At 41.0% G+C, this 25,891-nt stretch overlaps 2 protein-coding genes across 2 annotated transcripts in view; one reads left to right on the plus strand and one right to left on the minus strand.

Moving 5' to 3' along the window:
• On the plus strand, window positions 1–14,101 carry LOC311085528 (uncharacterized protein). The gene is made up of 9 exons (XM_084118028.1): window positions 1–123; window positions 779–1,102; window positions 1,192–1,512; window positions 1,602–1,721; window positions 10,180–10,413; window positions 10,579–10,890; window positions 10,980–11,291; window positions 12,634–12,939; window positions 13,524–14,101. The coding sequence occupies exons 1-9, from the start codon at window positions 81–83 to the stop codon at window positions 13,577–13,579; spliced, it is 2,028 nt and encodes a 675-aa protein (XP_083974154.1). The 5' UTR covers window positions 1–80; the 3' UTR covers window positions 13,580–14,101.
• Window positions 14,102–14,713: 612 nt separating this feature from the next.
• Window positions 14,714–25,891, minus strand: part of LOC311085782 (elastase-1-like) — a 200,576-nt gene continuing 189,398 nt past the window's right edge. The window contains exons 5-8 of the mRNA XM_084118414.1: window positions 15,422–15,558; window positions 15,184–15,326; window positions 14,946–15,095; window positions 14,714–14,821 (exon numbers count right to left, since the gene is read on the minus strand). Coding sequence (XP_083974540.1) covers window positions 14,810–14,821; window positions 14,946–15,095; window positions 15,184–15,326; window positions 15,422–15,558 — 442 coding nt within the window. The 3' untranslated portion in view covers window positions 14,714–14,809. The remainder of the gene's footprint in view (window positions 14,822–14,945; window positions 15,096–15,183; window positions 15,327–15,421; window positions 15,559–25,891) is intronic.

Raw genomic sequence — 25,891 nt, forward strand, 5'->3', positions numbered from 1 at the left:
CTCGTTTATAGCCTACGACAGAAACGCCACGGATCGATCACCTCATCAACTCGAGTCATGATCTAGGATACTAAAACAATATGAAGAAACTGTTATTGCTCTTTTCTTTCGCATTTTTTCACGGTAAGTCATCGGTTCGTCATTCTTTCGGTTTCACATTCAGGCTAGCCTATGTTATTATCCGTAAAATGTCACGTATTAGGCTACAACAGATTCGGAAAAATACGAATTTCACCGTCGCTGTAATGTTGATGAATCGGAACATTGTCATGTAAGGAAAATAATTTGCAAAGAATAAAAGAAAAGCTAAATCATTGCTTTTGTCTGTTCTACAATAATCTAGGGGGCGGGTTTCCACACAAACAGTTATAGCCATAGGTTATCAACATATGATAAACTTATTTTAAACTGGTCAAAGATAAATTCATGACGGAATGTACATTCATTCATTCATAGCCTTACGGTTCACTGCTTCTGTTTTTGTTATGCAAATATTGCGCAATCATTCGTGGACAAATTTATTGGCATCTATGTGCATGAAGAACCAACTTACACAGAACATTTCCATTGCACAAAAGGTTCTTTACATTATTTTAATGTTAATTTACACTATGAGTAACATCTTTTTAAGAACTGATCACTGACAGGTTCTTGCTCTTCTTTCTTCTATGGCACTGCTGAGAAAACCCTCCTTTTGGAACCTTTATTTTTAAGATTGTACTGTTTGTGTAGTTTACTGATATTGAAAACTTTCAGCTACATTTTGTTTATTTCTCAGGTATGTTTGGGGAGACAACACAAGTGTCAGTGAAAGAGGGAGATTCCGTCATTCTGCAGTCTAATGTCACTGAAATACAGAGAATATTTTTGTTGATGTGGATGTATGGATCTCAAAACTCCATTATCGCCAAAATCGAGGGCACAGCTCAGACAGTCTCATTATATGATGTTGATGATTGGAGATTGGAGGACAGACTGCAGCTGGACAATAAGACTGGATCTCTGACCATCAGTGACATCAGAACCAAGCACTCCGGAGATTATTATATAAAGATCATCAGCACTGAGACCTTAGTCAATACATTCACTGTTACTGTCCATTGTGAGTAGCTCCGATAGATCTATATTGATTATATAGTTCAGGCCTATATGTTTTACTTTTTACCATAACTGTTCCTGTTTGTTTTCCAGATGTGATTTTTGCAGGGTTGGAAAACAAGAGAGAAGGAGATTCTGTGACTCTACACACTGGTGTTACTGATTCACAGAAACACAATCTAATACGGTGGACGTTTGGAACTACGAATCCAGACACTTTTATAGCTGAAATGAACATAAAGATTCATGAGATCACATACAGTCCTGATGAGAGATATAGAGAGAGACTACATCTGGAAAATCAGACGGGATATCTCACCATCAGAGACCTCAGAACCGCAGACGCTGGTGTTTATCAACTTCAGATCTCCAACAGTAAAGAGACCTTATACAAGAGATTCAATGTTTTTGTTGGTAAGTAGCTCACGTTTAATCATGTTAAATGAGCATTCCCCTCAAATCGTGCAATAAAATGACTTATACTAATGACTTTCTCTCTTCAGCCATTCCAGATCCAGGTTTGTCCGCTGGTTATATTGTGCTGATTTGTGTGTTTCTCCTGCTGTGTGTGGCTGTAGCTCTGGCCGTGATTTACTACATGTTCAGATACTCTAAACGGAAAGGTAATCATTATCTGAAGAGTTTGGTTCCAAAACGCGATAAATCCATTTTGATTAATTTGAGTAAAAATGTGTTTTCTTTACCAAGAATTTGGCCAGATGAAAAACGCTATTTTCTGGTTCAAACTTTCACATAGCATATTTAGGTTATAATAACAAAACAAATTCAAATCCAGATTTTGATTTTCAAAGATTTATTATAAAAACTGATCATTTTTTCCCCAAAATGCAATAAATTCACAACACTTTTTTCCCCCAAATGCAATTAATCCATCGAATCAATATAAAAGTTATTTTTCATATTGAAACTGTTGAAAATACACAACAAAATAAGTTGATCCATCCACATATGACAGCCTGAACTCGATCAATATCTTATTAACGTTACAGGCACTGGACTAAAAATACATTCAATCAGCTATCGCTAGGAAATACCTCCTGAACTTTTTTGACGGCGATCATCTGTAAAACGGCTTAGTCCTGCTCGGTTTTCGTTGACTGAGTAAAACAACTGAAAGTTTTTCAAAAGATCCCCTGGGTTCAACGTGTCAGCGTGACAGAAGTTTGATGCTGTCGTGTGAGAACAAGCAACAGCTGGCATTTTTCCTCCTCCCGCGCCTCGTCTTCTTAATCTCCTCACGTAAATGATTAGATTTCGATGGCTTACGTTTCTTCCCTACCGCAGAAACCACCACAGGTTCATCAATGCCGTCAAAATTATAAAAGATTTTGTTTGATTGTTGATCAAAAGGTACAAAGTAGATAGGAAAAACTAGGATGCCGGGTGTATTCAAAGCGCTGCCGTTACGGTTTACAGTGCGTGGAATGGTGCGCTGTGATTGGTTGAGAGCGGATTTATCTCATTCTGCAGAGAAAGGAGACTGGCGTTTGTCGCGGTTTGGAAAGAAAGGGAGAAAACATGACAGAATAACACGGCGGATATCGCATTTTACATAAAATTTTAAATTGACTTTTCAATACTGACCCTATACAATACTGATTTTTGCAGGAACTCAATTTTTTTTTAAATGGCGTTTATCGCGTTTTGGAACCAAACTCTTCATCTACAGGTATTAAAAGGAATATATAACAAGAGGAATAACCCCATATAAGAGTTTAAAAGTGTATTTAATTTGCATAACTATGCATAACTAACGAATTATACCGTAGGTGATCTTAAGAAAAACAAGAAATGATTGTAGCTGTAAAGCAGTCTGTGATTCTTGTTCCCGCTTAAGATACAGGAAGTTCTAGAATCCTAGAAATGCATTTTGAAAAGTTACTTTTCAAATGAATTGAAAACCAACAGAAAAAAGAATTCCTAATAATTCCTTTATTAGGAATGCACCTTAAAATGCTACTTATTTGCAGATCACTAGGAGATTTTGCAGTTTTATGCTGTGAATTTTTGAACAATTAAACATCTCCATGATGTTGAGAGTCAGACACAAACGGTGTCAGTAAATAACACTTTTGAATCAAATTGAAAACCAATATCTGAGTGAACATCTGTTTCTTGTTGGAACAGCTCCTTCATTGCAAATGCATTCTCACTGTTCCCTTTCAAGGGAACTCGTGTTGCGTCGAGTTTGACGCTATGGGAACGCTTTGCGTGATGACGTCTTGAAGCACATGTAAAATCAGTCCAATGGTGTGGCGGAACGCCAGAGGCGGGTGACGTCACGTACCAGGAAGCTATAAAAGCCGGCCCGAAACAGAAAACGAAAGCTTTCTGAGTCTTCAGTTGCGCTCTGTGTTGAATCTGTCCTTGTTATTTGATGTTGTCTGTCTATATTATATATATATTCAGTATGGCGAGCAAGCAGCAGTTTAGAGTGTGTGTCCATCCCTGCCCGCGTTATTTAACGGGAGGTGACACACACACTCTTTGTGTTGTTTGTTTGGGAGAGGAGCATGCCCAGTCAGCACTCGAGGGTGGTGACTGTGTGCATTGCGACGCGCTTCCATTGCGTACGCTCCGATCCCGCCTGGCTCGATTTAGACAGGATTACGTTCTCCAGGGCTCGGGTCCCGCCGCTGCCGAGGCACGGCGTCGATCTCAGACCTGGGGTTCGCAAATGGATCTGTCAGTGGATGTTGAGACGGGCTCTGCCTTATCTCAGCCTCTTTCTGAAAGATCCAGTGCCTCTCATCAGGGTGTGGAAGCACGCGCTGCGGTTTCTTCCCCCCCGATGGAGGCACCAGTACTGCAATTGTCCAGCTCCGAGGAGTTGGACGTTGTTAGTATTGAGGGTGAGGCTGAGGATTCGCCACCTCAGTCTCACGCGTTTGAGGAATTGCTTGATGTTGTTACAAGAGCTGTTGAGCGATTATCTCTTGAGTGGCCAGAAGATAGGCAGGGCGCTCGTTCGAAAAGTAAGCTCGTTCGAAAAGTAAGCTCGACGAACGTTTCCTGCCATCTCGTGCGCAGCCCTAGCGCAGAAGCCTTCCGTTTTTCCCCGATCTCCACACCGTCTTTCCATCGTGGGGGAAACCAGTTTCATATAGAGTGTATACTGCACAAACATCACACTATTCAGCCATACACAATTATAAAGAGCATGGTTATGGGGAGATGCCGAAGGTGGAAGAGACGCTCGCGAGCTATCTCTCTCCAGCAACGGCATCCTCTCTGAAGGCTCCTGTGTTACCATCCAAGCCAGTAAAATTCACTTCTTCCCTGGTTCATAAAGCTTATGCCGCCGCCGGTTTCCACTGATGGTTTATTTGGAGACGCAGTTAATAGTGCTGTAGCGAAGTCTCAAGAAGCTTCAAAACAGGCAGCTGCACTTCAGAAACTCCTCCCCCGCTGTTCTTTCTATGAGGCTGCTGAGCGGAAGCAGCCTCACTCCTCAAAAAAGAGCGCTGAACACCGTGCCACTCAGAAACAGAGCGTTTCCTCCCGTGCTCCCCCACAAAAATCTCGGGGACACGGAGGGCGCTCTCAAACCCAGCAGCCCTCGAGGGGTAAAACGGATCTGCGGACCGTTATTACTGCCAAGAAGGCTGCTGGGAAAAAGTCCTGACGTCCGAGGGCTCAGGACAAATGAGGGTAGTCCCCCCCGAAGCAGAGCGGTTAACACCTCTTTTTACGATGCCCGTCTCTCTTCGGTACCCTCAGGGGACCGTTCTGCTAACCCTGCCGCCTCCGGTGTTACAGGGCGCAGCGGTCTCCGGCGAGCACATATCTCTAGGACCACCCAGAAGCGTAGTGGCCTCGGGATGCCCGCCCCCTCCGAGGAGGGTGTTAGAGCAGTCTGTTCGGTCGTTCCCTGCCGGTGCGCCGTTACAGGGCGACGAATTGACTACTCAACAACAACTAAATCCAGAAACCAGTCTTGAGAGGCTGGTACCTCTAGTAGAATCTTTGACAGCGTGGAAGCTACTGTCGAATGTTTCTCGTTGGGTCCTGCAGACCGTGGAAAAAGGGTATCAGATACAATTCAAGAAACGCCCACCTCGGTTTATGGGGGTCCTGCCCACAGTGGTGGCCCCCGAGCAGGTTCTGATTATGGAACAGGAAGTAAACACTCTGTTAGAGAAGGGGGCCATAGAATATGTACCCCCCTCCAACAGGGAGTCCGGGTTTTACAGCCGGTACTTCATAGTTCCAAAAAAGGACGGAGGATTGCGTCCCATTTTAGATCTTCGAGTTCTGAACGAGTCAGTCATGCAGCTCAAGTTCAAAATTTTAACATTGAGACTAGGGCTGTCAATCTTCCTCTATAATACTATTCGAATTCCATTCCTTATTTTATTTAATATTTGAATAATATTCGAATTTTAAATGCTCAAATTCATCCTATTATTAATATTTACGACATTACACAGTCTTATGGATCGCCAATGTGTGATGTTGATCGGTCTCATATCTTCACAGATAAACCGTCAGTTTGTCTGTTATTGCCTTTTGGCGGACAGCTGGAAGCAGTTGAGCCCCGTGATGAGGAGAGAGAGAGAGGCAGAACATAAGTAATTCTTGCCTGTTTTAGCGGCGGTTCCTCGGACAGATCGCCTAGCTTGTCAGGTTGTAAGTTGTCATAAAAAAAATAACATTTTCCTCTCCGTTTTGGCCTTCCGTCCACAATGAGACGGCGTTTTTATTAATGAAAACGCACTCCAAAGTGGATATATTTGAAGACGCCGTTTTCACGTTGTAGTGTGGACTGAGAATCAAATTGTTGATCTCCGTTACCGTGGAGACATTCCTCTACGCGACTTTTGACAGTTGTTATGTTGATACAGCGTGGATAACGTGCACAATTGTGTTACGATTCAAAAAACTTTATTGTTTATCAGACGAAACAAAAGCATTTAATTTTCACATGTGTGTGCCAAGGCGGCGAGAAAGGCAAGATTGCATTTTTAAAAAAATATATATACATAAAAAAGCAATATTCGAATAGGAACTTCAGCATTCGAATAGTATTGATTTTTTTAATATTCGAATTATATTCGAATTTCGGAATTCGTTCCAACAGCCCTAATTGAGACAAATCGTGCCACAGATCAGGTCAGAGGACTGGTTTGTCACGATAGACCTCAAGGACGCATATTTACATATTTACATCCGTCCGTGTCATTGGAAGTTCCTGAGGTTTGCTTTCGGGGGCAAATCATACCAATATCGAGTTCTTCCATTCGGCCTAGCTTTATCACCCCGCACTTTCACCAAATGCATGGATGCAGCTCTGGCGCCGCTGCGCCTCCAGGGTATTCGCATCATGAACTACATCGACGATTGGTTGATTTTAGCTCAGTCGCATCAGTTGGCGGTTCAACATCGAGATGTTGTTCTCGCCCACATGAAAGAGTTGGGGTTACGGCTGAATGCCAAGAAGAGTGTGCTTTCTCCACTCCAGAGGACCACTTTTTTAGGCGTGGTTTGGGACTCAGTGTCGATGCAGGCGTGCCTGTCACCGCCACGTATAGAGTCCATTCTTGCAGCTGTGAAAAGTGTAAAGCTAGGCCAGCTACTCACTGTCAAACAGTTCCAGAGACTGTTGGGTCTCATGGCAGCAGCTTCCAACGTGATACCTTTTGGACTGCTGCACATGAGGCCCCTGCAGTGGTGGCTTAGGACCAGGGGGTTTTCCCCGAGGGACAACCCATTTCGCACAATCAAGGTCACGCGGCGATGCTGACTCGCCCTGGTTATGTGGAAGAAACCTTGGTTCCTGTCCCAGGGCCCAGTGTTGGGAGCTCCTTGTCGTTGCAAACTGCTAACGACGGATGCTTCCCTCACGGGTTGGGGAGCGATCCTGGAGGGTCGCTCGTCTCAAGGTCTGTGGGAAGACCATCATCGTTCCTGGCATATCAATCGCCTAGAGATGTTAGCGGTCTTCCGGGCTCTGAGGAGCTTTATCACAGATCTCAGGGGACACCATGTGTTAGTGCATACGGACAACACGTCGGTAGTCGCCTATATCAACCACCAAGGGGGTTTGCGCTCGCGCCCATTATCCAATCTGGCACGCCATATCCTCTTGTGGTCCCAGGGGAAGTTGCTGTCACTCAGGGCAGCCTACATCCCCGGGGTTCAGAATATAGGAGCAGACACTCTGTCGAGACAGGGGCCGAGGCCCGGGGAATGGAGGCTCCACCCCGAGGTGGTGGAGCTGATATGGAGGGAGTTTGGCCAAGCACAAGTGGATCTGTTTGCTTCTCGAGAGACGTCTCACTGTCCACTTTGGTTCTCCCTCACACATCCAGCTCCTCTCGGACTGGATGCTATGGTACAGGTGTGGCCGAGGCTACGTCTGTACGCCTTTCCCCCAGTTGCTCTGCTCCCGGGAGTTCTGGAGAGAGTTTGCAGGGACCGGGTTTGCCTGCTTCTTATAGCCCCGCGTTGGCCGGGCAGAGTATGGTTTCCCGATCTTGTGTCCCTCCTCGACGGGCATCCGCTGGAGCTTCCTGTCAGGAGGGACCTTCTGTCCCAAGCAGGGGGTTCAATATTTTACCCCCGCCCAGAACTGTGGAACCTGTGGGCTTGGCCTCTGAGGGGGCCCAGCTCATAGAGTCAGGTCTCTCAACTGAGGTTGTTGAGACCATTCTACAGTCCAGAGCTCCCTCCACGAGGAAACTTTATGGCCTGAAGTGGAGAGTCTTCACTTCTTGGTGTAGTGACCGTCGGTTAGACCCAGTTAACTGCCCAATTGGTACAGTGCTGGAGTTCCTGCAGGACCGGTTCACGGCAGGTCTGACCCCGTCCACTTTAAAGTAACAACATGTAACTTTTCAACCTTCATAATATATTTCCAAGACCCTTGTGATAGTACATCGACTTACAATAGGTTGAATGAGACGTCTGTAAGAGCCTGACGGGGTCTGTATCGCTTTTACTGGCACTATGTAACTTAGGGGAGCGGGTAGTAACCAGCGCTCAAAAAGAACTACAAAATTCGACTGCTTTACGGCATACGTCATTTCGCCCACCACTTCCTCAAATTCGGCTGTGATAGGCCAACCAACGCGTTTGTTTTCGTGCGTTTGTTTTCGTCATGGCTGAAGCAGCAGGGAAACATAAGAAGTCCAAGGTTTTGTCGGAGTAGAGTCGGAAGAGGAAAAGGGAGAGTGATAAACTGAAAGGCAGGACGAGGATCAATATTGGTCGAGCGTTTGCTCGCTGGCGTGAGCTTATGGAGGAGGAGTGTTACCAGACCGATGCTGACTTGGCCGTCATGCTGTTGAACTAGTAAGTAAATTGCTTGCATACTATCTTTAGTTTTTCTAATCTGTTGTCTGCCTGGCTACGGAAACTATCTGGTCCTCCATTTATCTTCATGAATCGGCTAGTAGATGAGCGAATTATCAATCTGGTAGCTAGTAAACACTAACATGCTAGTTTTAGATGGTTAGGATGCTATCGCTATCATTCTCGTTCAGATTTGAGCATTGCAATCGACATGCAAATCGCAAATGTTTGAGTTAAAATGTTTAGTCTACTAAACATGTAGAAATTATGAAAGGAGGAAGATGAATAATATTATCATTGCCCATATGAAAAAAACCTGCATGCTTCATATACAGTAACCGTAAATCATTTTACGACAGCGGTAATGAACAATTCCGCTTCCAACCTGTAGGGCGACCGCAGAGGAAAAGTTCCATGTTGTTGCTTTAAAGGTTTATGTGGCGGCCATAGGTGCTTACCACATTCCTTTGGGTGGAATGTCTGTGGGGAAAGACCCCTTGATATCTCGTTTCCTTCGTGGCACTTGGAGGCTGAGGCCTGCAGTTCGCTCTAGGGTGCCTCCATGGGATTTGTCCATTGCGCTACAAGGCTTATCCCTGGCCCCCTTTGAGCCCATTGAGGAGGTTCCTGAGAAGTTTCTAACTCTGAAAGCTCTTTTCCTTCTGGCTATTTCTTCTCTCAAGAGAATAGTGGATCTGCAAGCATTATCGGTTGCTCCGTCATGCTTAGAGTTTGCACCGGGTATGGTTAAAGCTTTTCTACATCCGAGACCGGGTTATATCCCCAAGGTCCCCACTAATGTGGTTAGACCTATTGTTCTGCAGTCCTCCTCCCTTTAAGAATGCGAATCAGGAGGCTAATAATTTGCTTTGCCCAGTTCGGGCGTTAGACGCTTATGTCCACAGAGCTGCCCTGTGGCGTAAAAGTGATCAATTGTTTGTATGCTTTGGGTCTCCTAACAAGGGAGGTCCAGTGTCTAAGCAAAGAATGAGCAAGTGGGTGGTCGAGGCTATCTCGCTTGCTTATGAGGCGGCTGGGAGGCCTTCTCCTTTGGCTGTCCGGTCGCACTCTACGAGGAGTATGGCGGCCTCTAAGGCCCTTATATCAGGAGTGTCTTTACAGGACGTCTGTGATGCGGCAGGTTGGTCCTCACCGCACACTTTCGTCAGGTTCTACTCTCTGGATCTAGACTCTGCTCCAGGGTCTCATGTTTTGTCTTCCTAGTGCTGCTCACCAGATTTCACACAGGACAGACATTTGTAGCTATGGAGGCGTTGGTATAGACGTTCCCATAGCGTCAAACTCGACGCAACGCGAGTTCCCTTGAAAGGGAATGCCTCGGTTACGACTGTAACCTCGGTTCCCTGAAGAGAGAACGAGCGTTGCGTCACCTTACCATATCTCCTTCATGCCTGTCAGCACGACTTCAGACTTTACGAAGCTCTCGTTTTCTGTTTCGGGCCGGCTTTTATAGCTTCCTGGTACGTGACGTCACCCGCCTCTGACGTTCCGCCACACCATTGGACTGATTTTATATGTGCTTCAAGACGTCATCACGCAAAGCATTCCCATAGCGTCAAACTCGACGCAACGCTCGTTCCCTCTTCAGGGAACCGAGGTTACAGTCGTAACCGAGGCGTTTTGGAGCAAAGCAATTATTTCTGATTTGACTTCATTTACAGTGGTTTATTCATTAAACAAATTTAGAATTTTGACTTAAACAATAAAACACCTATTAAAACATTTTATATCTTGGTGCTGAGACAGAAAATAAAAAAACGGTGTCAGTGACGGAGGGAAATTCTGTCACGTTGAAATGGTCATCGCTCAAATACACAAAAAGGCCGGTAACATTTCGTACGCCGACGACGAGCGGTTCACGACAAATTGCAGCTGGACCAGCAGACTGGAGATCTGACCATCAGCGACATCAGGATCCGGATCTCTGGAGATTATCAGATGCAGATCACCGGCAGCAGAGCCAAAATCAAGAGATTCAAGGTTATTGTACGAGGTGTGTGGGTGAAATACTTCTAACACTCTACAGTGTTGTCTGTAAACGTGTTAATTTGTTCATTTTACACTTCATTGAGGTCTAAAGTGGTATTTGAGTTGTTCATCTGCACATATCAACATGCTTTGTTTCTATTTCTTTATGAAATGAAGTGGACACACTGAAATTCACGGAGGGAGAGTCTGTCCATCTGCAGACTGGTATTACCGAAATACAGAAAGATGATGTGATTATGTGGAAGTTTGAACCTAAAAACGCCCTCATAGCCAAAGTTGATGGGCAAACCAATGAGACCAGCGTCTACGATGTTGAGGACGAGAGATTCAAAGACAGACTGGAGCTGGACAGTCGAACTGGAGATCTCACCATCACAAACACCAAAAGCAGCGACTCTGGAGTTTACGAAGTACAGATGAAGAGCAGCAATAAAGCTTCATACAAGAAATTCAACGTTCTTGTCTGGCGTGAGTAGCTCATGATAATCACAGTATTGATAGTGCGGTTTACTTTCACATTCACATGTTTCTTCTAAATGTTTCTCTCTCTTTGGCAGTGAATACGCTGAAATATACAGTTGGAGATTCTGTGAGTCTACACACTGGTGTTACCAATCTGAAGAATGATGAGCGGATACTGTGGAAGTTTAGTGATAAAGAAACGTTCATAGCTGAACTCAACGCAGCCACCAATCAGGCCTTATTCTATGAAGGTCCTGATGGGAGATTCAGAGACAGATTACAGTTAAACCAGCGAACTGGAGATCTGACCATCAGGAAGATCAGCAGAGCACATTCAGACGTTTATACACTACAAATCACCAGCGGCAAAAAGATCACATGCAAGAGATTCATGGTGATTGCCCACGGTGAGTAACGCAATCATATTTACCACTGTTTTGATGCTTTTAATGGTCTTAACACAGATTATTAATAGTTAAAGACACAAACAACTGAAAAAGACCAACCTGATCTCATGGGAAAACGTAACTTTGTTACAAGGTGGCACTTTTTTATGAATTCGTACTGTGTAAAAACGTAAGCATGAAGGTCCACCCCTAACCCCATATCTTAACACTTGGGTGTAAACAGATTGTACTAAAACAAACAAATTATATTGTGTGTATTTATATGAATTAGCCACCAATTTGCCCAAAACGTAAAATAGTTACAAATTGTCATGAGTGTGTTGAAAAGACACACCAATGTTAAAAATTTTAAGATATTTGGGCAATAATTTAATTTGGTTGATAAAGCAAGGAATATAAGAAAATAAAGTGTACTACTAGAAGATGATCGACAGGCCATGTTGTCCCCCTCTTTACCCTTCTTTACTCAAACATCAGACTTTTTAAAAGTGAAAAGAATAAAATGTTGGCTGAAATGTTGTTTAGCTAACGTTCTGGCAAGGTTCTCTCAAAGTTCTTCCAGTAATATTAATATAATGTTTGTTCAAATGTATCTGTTCTTCAATAATGTTCTTCAATAAACGTTAACATAAAAGCATTAATTATATATCATTCATGGAATGTTTTTTTTTTCTCAAGTTTTAGTTAGATGTTCGTCTAACTTTTTTTTTTATTATTTTACTTTGTTTCAGAATGTTTTAGAGAACATTCTAAAGTAACTCTCATAATGTTTGCAAAATTCTAAAATGGAATGTTCACTTAACTTTCACATTACCAAGAACAAATTACCTGAAGCTCTAAAATTATACTTTCTTTTCTGTTTTTGTCCAGAAAGCTTATATCATTTCATTTTTATAATATTTTCTATTTTCTTATGCAATTTTTTTGGGAGATTTAAATATATATATATATATATATTTAACTTTAAATTACTAGACATTATAAAATCATCTTTTGGTAAAGTTTGATCAATTTTGGTTTTAATTTTGAGCATTTGATAGGTTTTTACATGTATACTGAAGCATTCCTCGCAATCCCAAATTTCTTTATTATTATAGAAACACTGATTTTGATCATCCAGGTTTGCTTAGATTAACAATTGAAATGTCGTTCCAAATCCAAACCTGTATAGATTCTGTATGTGGAACGCAGAAATCCATCACAATATTGAAGAAAATGTACCCTCTTGACCTCCTAATTAATCAGTCATCAGTTCTTTCGATGTTACCGTGGCAGTGAGGTCAGATCACCTGTTATAATGTCCATGTTTTTCTCTGTTCTCTGGTGCTGTGACAAAATGAAGAGAAGACTGTGTCAGCGACAGAAGGAGATTCGGTCACGCTACACAACGAAACTGAAATACAAGATGATGATCTGATTCTGTGGCTGTTTGGAGCTGAAGACAGACTCATAGCTAAAAGAGAAACAAATAAAAGTCCCTGTACATTTTATGATGCCGAAGAGAAGTTCAAAAACATATTGAATCTGGATCATCAAACTGGATCTCTGATCATAAGAAACAGCACAATTGAACATGCCGGAGTCTATAAACTACTGATCATCAGCAGTCGAGAGACTAAATACAAGAGATATAAAGTTACAATCCGTGGTGAGTAACATGGTGATCTTTTCTATTTCGGCTCTGTGTACAGACGCTCTGAAATTATCATATTGCTGTCACATCTTGTTTTGGTTTTGTTTTGGTCATTCATGTTTCATGTCTTTGTCATGTGATTCTCTGTTAGTCATGTGATCCTGCCATGTGTTCCCTTGTCTGATGTGTCATGCTGTCATTGGTCCATTGTTTCATTGTTCATAGCTGTCCTTTGTCTAGTCATTAGTCTGTATTTAAGCCCTCATGTTTGCCATGTGTCTTTGTCAAGTAATGTTTCCTGTAACCACTGTTTGGTAAGTGCTGTGTCCGTGCTTTTGTTTTCTGTATTCTGCATTCGGTTTCTTAACAAGCTCACCTTCAGTGGACTACTTTACAATTGCAAGATTTCATTTTCTAAATTGTCCTTTAATTTTCTCAATTCTTTACGGTTTGACACTCAACATTGTATTATTTTGAGTGTTTTTGATCGGGTAAGTGCTAGGAATGCTTGTTTTTTACACATGTTTATTGGCTGAACATTGACACTTAAGTAGCTGAGACATCAACCTTTTTAACCAGTGTTCTTTGCTTTCTTACAGAGAGAGAAAGAAATACAGACAGCGGGGATGAGCAGGAGGGGATACGCTTAATATAAATATAACTGAATTTTTTGCACATTTGTATGACATTATGTAAACAATTTTAGAGAATTTATCATCGACTATTTTAATTAGGTTCTTGTGAACATAACAAATGTGATCATAACTGAACTTGGTTCAAATGGTTAATCTATTTTTTTTTATGTTATATATTTATGAATTTATTTTACTACAGTCCTTAACTTGTTAGTGTATGGACCTTATATGTACTGTATAGCAGTGATTTGTTACTGTGTTATGTGTTAGACAGTGCTATATTTCATATTGGCTAAATGCATGCATACTGCCTGACTCTTGTCATTGGACAATGATTTATAATTGGTAATATTATACATTTTGATATTAATGAGGTTCTAATGAGTCTGCTTTAAGGTTTATTCCATGTCTGTTTTTTTTTATGGTCTTGCTTTTTGTATTCCACTGCTTTTGTGTGTGTGTTCCTTGGATGAATGGCTTTTGTTTTATTCTCATTTCCAAGTCATTTGTATAAGATTCTGCTCAATTAATAAAAGTTCATATAATATATAGATACATACTGCTGGTATTATTATCTGTTTGTAAACCACAATCTGATGAAGTGTTTTCTGGAAAGATAGCAAAAACTAAGATATTCTCTAGTTTAATTCAATAAAATAGTCAATAATTTCACCTTAAGGAACAGTCAAAATAACAATTGTTTGTCACTATTGACAGTGGATCTTTTTTGGCCACAAAATTTCCCCAAAATGTTGTTATTCCCTACAGACCTTTTTTTTTTTACCACTGAGCAAAACAATTTTCCCTACTTGATATTTTGCTCTCCTTAAATGTAAAAGTTAATCTAAAAAACAACATTTTTGCGAACTCATTAATTAATATAGGTTTCCACTACGATGGACAGCATATTTTCATTGTTGTTGGTTTATCAGGGACCAATCAGTGACCAGACATTACTCATATTAGAAAAATAAATTTGTTTCCAATGGTCTGAAGGAATTAATATGTCAAGACCATTACGTATAAACAATTTAAATTTCCACTTAAAAAAATTACTTCAAATAGTTAAGTGCTCTACTGTATTTATTGTTTTTGATTAAACTGGATTTAACAAGGTCACAAATCTTTAAAATGATTAAAAACCAGCCCAAGAGTAGATGTGAAGTTTATTGTAAATATTGTTTGCCATTGCAGATGTTAAAAGCTGATAAATGGAGGGTGTTTTTCTTTCATCTTCTTAGTTTTTCCACTTATCCAATGATCTGAAATGAACAAAATGGCACAAGAAATGTGAAATGAAAACAGAGTATTATAAGATCATGACATTGATTGCTTCTTAGTTCCTTATGTAAAGGTTTATTATAATGATGATATAATTGCACTTACTCCACTAATCCAGCTGCTGTATGCAGACACACGAGTGAAGACTGTTGGCTTCTGGTAGGCATTACAACCCAATGATGACACAAAGCTGGCCACACCATGGACGACGTACTGACCGCTGACCTGACAGTTCAGAGGACCGCCAGAGTCACCCTAAAAACAACACAACAGGAGACAAAATTAGACATTTTACTGCAGCATGAAGCAGTTCATGATCTGTTTGTCAGCCAGTCTTTCTCACCTGGCATCCAGACAAGCTGCCGCCACCAGCGCACACCATGGTGTTCTTCACGGTGCTTCCCCACCAGTCGCTACGAGAGCAGGTACTGTGGTCCACCACGGGCAGGTAGGCCTGTTTCAGCTGAGCGGAGAGTGACCCACCAGCTAAATGAAGATCACATCCATGAGAGGAAGGAATCAGGAATAAGTACATGCAAATGATTTCAGGCAACGTCAAAGCTATCTGAAGTGAAACTGACTCTGAGTGCGGCCCCAGCCGGTGATGTAACAGTTGTTGTTGTGGGGCAGAACCTGTCCAGAGGGTGGAAGGGCAGCCAGCTGCACATACGTGTTCAGAGAAGCATCAGAGGACAGACGCATAAGAGCGATATCATATCTGAAAAACAAAGAACACACATCACAGTCTACAAGGTGCACTTCATTTCTCATACTAGGGGGTGCTATAACTTTAGAAGATATTTAATATGATCATGGATGTTGTGTTGATGACGTAAGTCCGGGTAGTTATGCATGAAACTTATGTCAAAAACTCAATAGAGTAAAATATGCTTCTTTGATATTATCTGTAATTGTAGATATACAGTAGTTGCATGTGCGGCATTAAAGTTAAATGCGTAATTGTTGATATATGATGTGTTTACTGTCATTAGTGCAAACAATAAGGCAGCACTTTATTTTAAGGTTACACGTTACTACATGTACTTTTATATTACTACTATAGTAATAACAGTAAATTATGCATAATTACAAGTAACTATGCCTAAACCAAACCCAGTAACACTTTATTTTACAGTGTGAAATCAAATTCTGCATAGAAAACTTTAACTGCTAGCCTTTCTGCTGTTACTCGTGGCTGCTCTGTAAGTGCATTCTTCAGGCATCAATTCAATCGAGATAACAGCGTCTTCCTCTAATATGTTAGGGTACATTTCACATTTCTGCTTACTATATGATCTTTATATACACAAGCCTATCTACAGGGCATGACATTTGGTGTGAGGTTGGGGGTATTGGGTAGAGAGAAAGGCTTTTCTCTGTTCTTGACACACAGTACAATCTTTTACTCGGGCCTCAATGTCAGCATCTAAATTTGGCCACCACAGGTAACTCATGGCCAGGCCTTTCATCCTCGACACACCTGGGTGAGATTGATGTAGCTGTTCCAGCAACCCCTGAACGTCCTTGCTCTGGAATGATGATAAGGCTCCCCACAGCACACACCCGTCTTGAACACTGAGCTCTTGTTGTCTCTGTTTATAAGGTGCAAATTCATTTGTATTACTGTGATCAGGCCAACCTTTAAGCACATACTTACCAGAGAGGACAGGATCTCGCGTTGTCCAGTGCTTGATTTGCTCTGATGTCGTCAAAGGACTAACAATGCTCTCCAACATCAAGACATGATCCTCCTTCAATTCTTTCTCTGGAATCTCTGGAACAGGAAGACGACTGAGGGCATCAGCATTTCCACCGTCCTTGCCCGCTCTGTAAGAAATGACATACTCGTATACCCCCAACATCACTGCTCATCTCATAATTCTTTGAGAGACCATCTGTGGCACAGCTTTCAATTCATTCTGTAAACTTAGTAAAGGTTTATGGTCTGTAGAGAGCACAAATTTACGGCCATACAGATATTTATGGAATTTCTTTACCACGAACACTACAGCTAAATCCTCCTTCTCCAGCTGTGAGTAGTTTTTTTCTGCTACTGTAAGTGTTCGTGACACAAACCCAATGGGTCTCTCCATTTCATCTGCCATACGATGTGCTAACACGGCTCCCACACCATATACGGATGCATCACAAGAAAGCAAAAATCCTTTTTTCTCATAGTGGATTAACACACGGTTAGATTCTTTGGATTTTTTAAAGGCTTCTTCTTGTTCCTCTTTCCAACCCCAGGGGACATCCTTCTTCAAAAGCCTGTGCAATGGAGCAGTGTTGAGAGGTTTGGCAGAAACCTGTTATAGAAATCCAACAGTCCCAAATATGCTTTCAGCACGGTTACTGACGTCGGTCTTGGTGCATCTTGAACTGCTTGGACTTTTCCGGGAACTGGATGAACACCAGTGGCATCCACTTTGTGTCCCAGGAAAAATACTTCCTTTTCCAAGAATTTACATTTTCCCCTTTTCAACCTCAAACCATACTCCTCATATGCTCCTGATCATCTCGTCCTGTCAGCAAGATATCGTCCAGATATACAGTGACCTTTAGAATGTCTTTCAGGACCCCTTCCATGGTCCTCTGGAAGATTGCTGGACTGGAACTAACTCCCCCAGAAAGGTAATCTGGGTACGTGAACAATCCTTTGTGTGTATGCATGACTCATATCTAACTTGCTGTGTTTTTCACCTCCAGCTAAAACTGCAAACATGTCCTCCATTCTAGGAATGGGATACTGCTCCAGTGACGACTCTCTGTTAATGGTTACTCTGTAGTCATCACAAAGTCTTACTGTCCCTTCTGGCTTTAAAACCAGCACAACATGTGCTGCCCACTCTGAGAATCTCACAGGCTCTATAATATGGTCTTTAATCAGGCGATCAAGTTCAGCTTCAACTTTCTCTCTCATAGCAAAAGGCAGTGACCTTGATTTAAAAAAAAATGAGGCTTTGCATCACTTGGTACATGAATCTTAGCAGTGGCTCCTTTTAATGTTCCAAGTTCCTCTTTGAAAACTGTTTCATGCTTCCTTAAGATGTCTTGCAACAACTCTGAGCTGTCTTTAATTTTACTCACTTTTTCCCAGCTGAGTTTCAGGTCTATGAGCCATGATCGTCCTAATAAATTAGGCCCAGATCCTGCCACCACCACTGAGTTCTTTGATAAGCCCTTTGTGTTTTACTTTGACCTTGGTGGTACCTAGAAAGTGCACTGTATGTTTTTAAACTGAGAGAGCTTGTTTTGAGTTCAGGCAAGTTCCAACACAGATGTTTTTTCTCGGTGCGACCGATTAGTACAGACCAAAACCTGGCCATTTTTCAGCAGCAATAATCAGCCAAATTTGCAAGTCCGTTCAGTTCAGTGGCATTGTTTACGTTCAGTGCCTCCAAAATGGCCGACTTCCGGATTGATGACGCGTAGTGAAAACCCTCTATAAGGCCAGGCAACATACACCCCACTGGGGCTATTTTTTTCCTTTACTCCTTTCAAAATGAAACTTTACACAATGAAAGTACCCATTAAAAGTAAAAAAATTTGTATTACAAGTTTCTTTGACAATGAATTTTAATATGCAAATGAGCTATACACTAATCAAATATGCCCAAAATATACCCAAATAGGCTTAATTTTTTCCTTTACTTCTACCACAATAAAACTTTACATAGTAAAAGTATACATGAAAAGGAACTTTTTTTTGTATTTCAAGTTTGGTTTGAAATGAATTTGAATATGCACATGAGCGCCACACTTATTGAATATGTCCTGATTTGCATATAGGCAGAAACACCATTTATATGCATGACAAATACATCAGCTCAATCTTCATCCAATCATCCTACTGCCAATGGGTGATGGCAATGCTGCTTTTAGACTGGCCTCTAACCTGAAAACTGCCTGGCTTGGTAGTACCTGCCAGTGGTATAACCCCCACCGGTATAGTCTTCAGGGTCACGGAGGCACACAAGCCTCCCAACCACGACAAGGTAGCAACAACAGGGGAGGTGTCTTTTTTTTTTTTTTTTTTTTTTTAACTAACCTAGATATTGCTGTTGCTAGCTTCTCATAACACTGCAAAGCTACTTTACAAACGGTGGAAGTCTGATGTGTGGCCCGTCTGGTCTGAATTTCTTGCTAACTACTAAAAGAGAAGCAGTTTTGGTGTCTGGCAAAATTATTTTAAAGAGCTGGAATGTCTGGAAAGTCTGTCTATCTGGTTTTTCATCTGTCTTCTGTGTGAGAGTGAATCGTTTAGTTGGTAAGAATGACTTCTGCCTGTAATCTCGTAATCTAACCAACAATACCAATCATTTGTAAATCCACCAGCCCAAAATTTAATCTCACCACGTTACTAATGGCTAAGATGGCTATTCTGACTTTCTTCTGATGTTATCTGTGGGGGAATGTCATTCATTAGGTAAGGCTTGTTCGCAAAAAAAAAAAAAAAAAGATTTTAGAAAGCACCTGGAGGCTTGTGCAATCAATTCTTAAGGTCAATATAAGTCTTTTTGTGGCAAGTGACCCAGGTAAGTGTGGCAAGTGACTTCAAATGTATCGTGTTTATGCATAGGTTAACTTACTGAATGGACATGAATGTGTTAGTTATTTGGCTCCTGTTTTTTCTACTTGTGACTTTATGGTTTCTGGGCCATAAGTCAGTTAGGCCTAGTGTTGAGCTCATTTGCTTGATTTTTCAAAGAAACTTGTAAAACAAAAATGTTACTTTTCATGTATACTTTCACTGTGTGAGGTTTGATTGTGGTAGGAGTAAAGGAAAAAATAAGTCCATTAGGGTGTATTTTGGCCATATTCGATTAGTATATTGTTCATTTGCATATTCAAATTCATTTTCAAAGAAACCTCTAATACAAAATGTTTTACTTTTCTTGTAGACTTTCATTGTGTAAAGTTTTATTGTGGTAGGAGTAAAGGAAGAAATTAAGCCTATATGCGGGTGTATTTTGGGTATAGCCTATATTCGATTAGTGTATAGCTCATTTGCATATTAAAATTCATTTTCAAAGAAACTTGTAATACAAAAAAAAAATTACTTTTCATGGGTACTTTCATTGTGTAAAGTTTCATTTTGATAGGAGTAAAGGAAAAGAATAGCCCCATTGGGGTGTATTGTTGCCTGGCCTTATTGCCACACATCTCGGATTGATGAGAATTTAACATATTTCCTCAACTAGGAATTCTTAGGACTTTTAGTATGTTGTTCTGGACAACTCATAGAAATGATCTAAGCTGAAAAAAAATATTTTACAATTAGTTCTATTTTTGGCTCCAAAATTAGTTACTTTGCCTGGACTAAAAGTTCTGACTTCTATCCTCGTCGTCGCCATATGTTGTATCGTAGATACGAAGGGAAAACGGACACTTCTGGATGGTCTCTTTTTTGTTAGGACTCATTTCTGTAGCCAGCAATACACACACAAGCGCGTTTTAGCAGTGCTAGAGCCCACAAACACAGTGCGCCACCGCCCCCTACTGGACAAACACACTTAGTATTTTTACATGCTGTGCAGTCATTCTTTTGAGCATTTTCATATGCCATACATCAAAACAAACCTTACACCCTAGATTTGAAGGCTATGTATGTAATAAATCAATAGTAACTACATAAATAGCTCAAAAGTGCAATAAACTAAAAACTAAAAAATTAAAATAGTTTTTTCTACATATTTTATTAAATACAGAAATATCACAAATCTCAAACTAGTCAATGTACCTCAAACATCATCCTCAAACTAGTCAATGTAAAAAACTTGTAAAAAATATTTTAAAACTATACACAATTGATTTGAACTGTTTACATAAAAATAAAAAAATAAATTATAAACAGTGCGTTGTGGAGTCAAAATGATGAAGCAATGATAAAAAGAGACAATAACAAAAGTAGAACGCAATAGAGTCATGAATAGAGTAGCATACAGCAAAAGGGAGTCAAATTTCGCAGCTTGTGACGTCACAACATGCGACAAACCCTGGGATCAAGGGTGCACAGAACGTTTATTTTTTTTTATTTTTTTTTATTATTATTTTTTTATTATTGAAATCTTTCCAGGGGTCCGTTCTTCGCACGTCGCTAACTCACTTAGGTGGATTTGATTGTTGGCGATTTGGCATGATCTTGGATTGTTTGGTTCTTCGACGCTCATCCTGGACTTGCTGTCATAGCAACATGTGCGCAAACTTAAACCTGCTCGGGAGCAGGCTTATTTCATGTTAACAGGATTAGATCCCGGCTTCATAAACGGAGCTGATACGGGAAGTCCAGCGCAGCGCGATAGTGCACTTTCTTTCTGAGATATATATTTTTTCTCGTGATTCGTGAGATTGTCGTTTTTTGTCGCTTTTATGTTTAAAAAACAGTTTTAGTGTTTTTTTGTGGCATTTCCAAGCCACTTAAGACCCAATGTTGTAGGCTAAAGCAGGTTTTTTTTTTTTTTTTTTTTTTGGCTATCATATTTTTTTTATGAAGATCATACAATCATGACCATGCCGAATTACAGATATGTCACTCAGGCTTCACTAACTGATTGGTACCATAGACTAGGCTACCATAGACTGCCACCAAGGCCTCAATGAAGGGGATTATGTGAACAGAAAGGGGGTTCACAATGTAAATGTGCAGCCCAGTTACTATTGTGATTCTTAATATTCCAGATTAGTAATATTATATCAAATAAAAAAAGGCAGTTGACTAAAATCTTCCATATCACAAATGTGAAAGCAAAATGGCCAGGATCTGTGCATGACTTAAGAATTGTCAGAGATTCACATTTATGCACATTATTTGAAAGTGGTAAGGAAAGTTCCACAATTAAATATCAAGCTCACTGTATTACATACACTTATGCTGATCCTAACAGAACTGCATTTTTTCATAGGTGATTATGACATGTTCCTGCTGCAGACAGGTGTTTTATGACCCCTGTTGTGGCAAAAACAATAACTAACAAAACAGCATCAGGCATAAGAGACATCAGGATTCAAATTGTCCTTAAAAGATATTTATTTCTTGCAAGAAATGTTCCCAGTCTACCCACAGTCCAGCTGCAGGCGGAGTGAGACCCAGAGCAGAGGTTGGCCAGCATTTTTATAGTGTTATCTCTTGTCACCCACCACAGTACAAGGAACAAAAGGGACCCCTGTGGCTCCCCTACCCCCGGGAATTCTCTCACCTCTGAAGTCCCACACACACACACCCTGCAGCTGTACTAATATCATAAAAGAAACTCAAAATACAGACAAATGAATGTATGGCATTCTTTTGTTAAATCATTGAAAATAAAATATAGAGAAAATATCAATTTTCCCATAACACCCCATTCCCTGACCCAAACCAGTTATAATGCAGCTCTAGCCAGGACAAGGGCACACAATGAAATGAACTTTGGCTAACTAAAGGGAAGATGTCTGTGTCTGAAAAGTCGGAGGGTTGCACACCTGACAGGGCCTGTGACATTGTTGCATGTGCCATTTTACACAACATTGCCAAAAAAAAAAAAAAACCTTTTCATTAAATGTTTAATAAAAGACAAATATGCTTAGTTCCTTGAGTTTTATTTCAATTGTTCTTTGTAAAGAAAAGCCAGTGGTCAAGAGATATTAGACACATGCCTCATGCAACAAATAAAAAGGAAAAGTTGGCTATACACTGCCCACCTGTAGGCCTATGTCTCCTCTGTCTGTGCAGACTCTTCTGTAGGCCTTTCTGTAGATGTGGAATCCTGCAACTTATATTGCAGCCATAAGTATAAATTAAGTAAAGTTATTTATGCACTTGCAGGCTAGTTCCTCCATATGACAGTTATCTGAGAGGGTTTATTCACTGTCCAGTGCAATGGAAACAAATGGACATTACAAAGTCTTATACTTTCTTTCCTTTGGAAAGTTAGAAAATGTCCACTTACTGCACATATTTCAGCTCCACTTTCTTGGGAACAGATACAAGTGTTGGTGTATTATGTAAAAGTGCACAAAAGAGGAAAACACAATGTCATTACAATGAACTACACTCGGGAAAAATGGGATCAATAACTCATGGCATAATATTTTTACATTATCAGTTTTCACTTTCACAAGTCAAAGCAATTCATCATTACTCAAGATTTAACAGTTGAAATTACTATACGGCCTTAATTTAATGCAGCAAAAATTATTTTACAGTGTAGGCTACTAAGATTTTTTCTCAGCCTTTTTCTTGGTTGCTTTTATAAACAGACAACCATTTATTTAACAGTGCCTTTTATAAAAGAGACTATATAACAAAAAATTACCATTATGTAGAATATTTTTGTACTTCACTTTTATTAGTTCCCATGTTCTAGTGTGGTGACTCTGGCATTACAATGAACAAAGTAATTATGCAATTATTAAAATACAAAAATATAGGCTAATAAATATATTATAGGATAAATATATTATATAAATATAGGCTGATAAAAACATCTAACATGGCCACTTCTAACGGATTTAAATTGTCTGCTACTTTTTGCCAGCCCTCTCTCCTGGCTTTTGCAGACTTTGAGGTGTTCCCTGGCGTTTTGATTAAACATTAAAATTCCGAATAAACTTCGACTATTAGTTCTTGCTCTGCGTAGGAGAAAAACTGAGCGCGCTCTTTGGCCACGCTGAGCAGCCAATAGCAGCGTTGCTGATCAATGTTCTACTATCGATACATATCCCCTTTTAACCAGCGCATGAACGCGCAGTTATCTCAGATGACTCAATCCAGCGATACTAATCATATCCGGCAAGTGTGTTCGAAGAACCGAGTTAGCCAGATCATGATTCGCACGATGATATCATCTTGGATGTGTCATTTGATCTCGGATGTAATAAGCAACGTATACGAAGAACGGGCCCCAGTTGTCTAAACACATTTACTAAATCTAGCCATCATTTTCCAATATCATAAACACATTTCACATGAAGACACAATTCACAAAACACAATCCTCCGTTCTCATAAATCTTAACTCATTTTTCCTTGCTAAAACACAAGTTGCAAAAGAACTCTGCTCATATTCTCAAATGAAAGCTCATGTGATGCAAAATGCTTGCCACAGTCAGCAATATTTGAACACAATGAACACACCTGGCGTCATTCATTACACACAACGACTCAAAATTGAAGACACTTGTTGCTAATGCTGTGACCACATGTATAAAAGCAAGTTCAGAGTGCACAGTTTGCTGAAGATTCCAAACAAACACAATGGATGAAGGGAGAGTCAGGGGAAGAGGAATTCAAGTCAGAGGAGGGAGAAGAGCTGGCCATGGAAGAAGAGGAGCAGGCCAACGAGGAAGAGGAGTTCAAATCAGAGGAGGAAGAGGAGCAGGCCAACGAGGAAGAGGAAGGAGGCCAACAAGGGAGAGGAGAAGGTCCAGGAGGGAGAGCAAGACAACCTCGCACCATCATTACGGACGAGATGCGAGCAACAGTCATTGACCATGTCATTGTCCATGGCATGACAATGGCTGAAGCAGGACTAAGAATCCGTCCAAACCTGAGTAGGTTCACCGTGGCCACCATTATCAGGGCATTCAGACAACACAACATGTATTGTACTCTATTGCTTTCTTTGTCACAATACAATTTTACAAGCCTGTTAAAGTAGTCTATTGGTTTCAAATTGGAATATTGGTTACTGTATTGTAAAACATGTCAATTGACAACACATGTTTCTTTCTTTAGAGTTGAAAGAATGCCACATAAAGGTGGGAGGGTTGCCATATTTACAGCGGCACAAGAAACCCTCATTGTGGATATGGTTCTTGAGAACAACCTCATCAGACTCCGGGAGATCAGAGACAAAGTCATTGCCGATAATGTCAACTTTGAGAGCATTGATGTCAGCTTGGCCGCAATAGACAGAGTTCTCTGGCGCCAAAAGATGCGGATGAAACAGGTCTAGGGTTCCCTTTGAGCGCAATTCTGCGCGACACAAAGACCTACGTTACGAGTATGTGCAAGGAAGTATACATCCATGTTCACAGTACAGTTAGTGGACATACTGTGTTGCTCAGTGGCCTACATTACGTCTGGACAATACTGTGCTACCTGATTGACTGTTGTTCTGAACACCTGTGCACTTTCACATTTTCACAGAGGATATTACAGTTGGACGCGATGGCCAGACCTCATGAGTACCTCTTCCTGGATGAGGCTGGCTTCAACCTGCAGAAACGAAGGCAAAGAGGCCGTAACATCATTGGCCAAAGAGCCATCACTGAGGTTCCTGGCCAACGGGGGGGGTAATATTACTCTTTGTGCGGCCATGGGTTCGGAGGGGCTTGTCCACCGGCATGCTGTCCTTGGGTCTTACAACACCCAACGTCTCCTCACCTTCCTAGAGGAGCTAAAAGACATCCTCCTGGACCGTCAACAACACCATCCTGGGCCCGCACATCACATTTATGTGATCATTTGGGACAATGTACGCTTCCACAGAACAAACCAAATCAGAGAGTGGTTCACCACCAACAGTAACCACTTTTTAAACGTCTGTCTGCCACCCTACTCCCCTTTCCTGAACCCTATAGAGGAGTTCTTCTCATCGTGGAGATGGAAGGTTTATGACAGACAACCATACACTAGAGAGAACCTCCTAAGGGCAATGGAGCTGGCCTGTGTTGACATCCCAGTGGAGGCCTTCCAAGGATGGATTCGCCATTCCAGGGTGTTTTTCCCGCGGTGCCTGGCAAGAGACAATATAGCCTGCGATGTGGATGAGGTGATGTGGCCCGATGCAGCTCAGCAACATGATGCCGCACAGTGATTGTGGTGTGTGTGTGGTGTGAATAAAGTAAATAAAAAAACTTCACACCCTGATCATGTTTTCAAGAGTACTGTTGTGTGCAATAGATTCTGTTTTTGCATTGATGTGTTACAGTAGTGTACACGCAGAATTTACTATAGATTTATACTCTTCATATGAAACTCACAAATCTAAATGCCTAATCCTCTGCAGAGATCTAAGAAGATCCATTACTGTAAAGTTTAAAAAAATATGCATTGGTAGTTATGAAACA

The sequence above is a fragment of the Abramis brama genome (genome assembly GCF_963993115.1).
Source record: "Abramis brama genome assembly, chromosome: 6".
Classification (NCBI taxonomy): Eukaryota; Metazoa; Chordata; class Actinopteri; order Cypriniformes; family Leuciscidae; genus Abramis; species Abramis brama.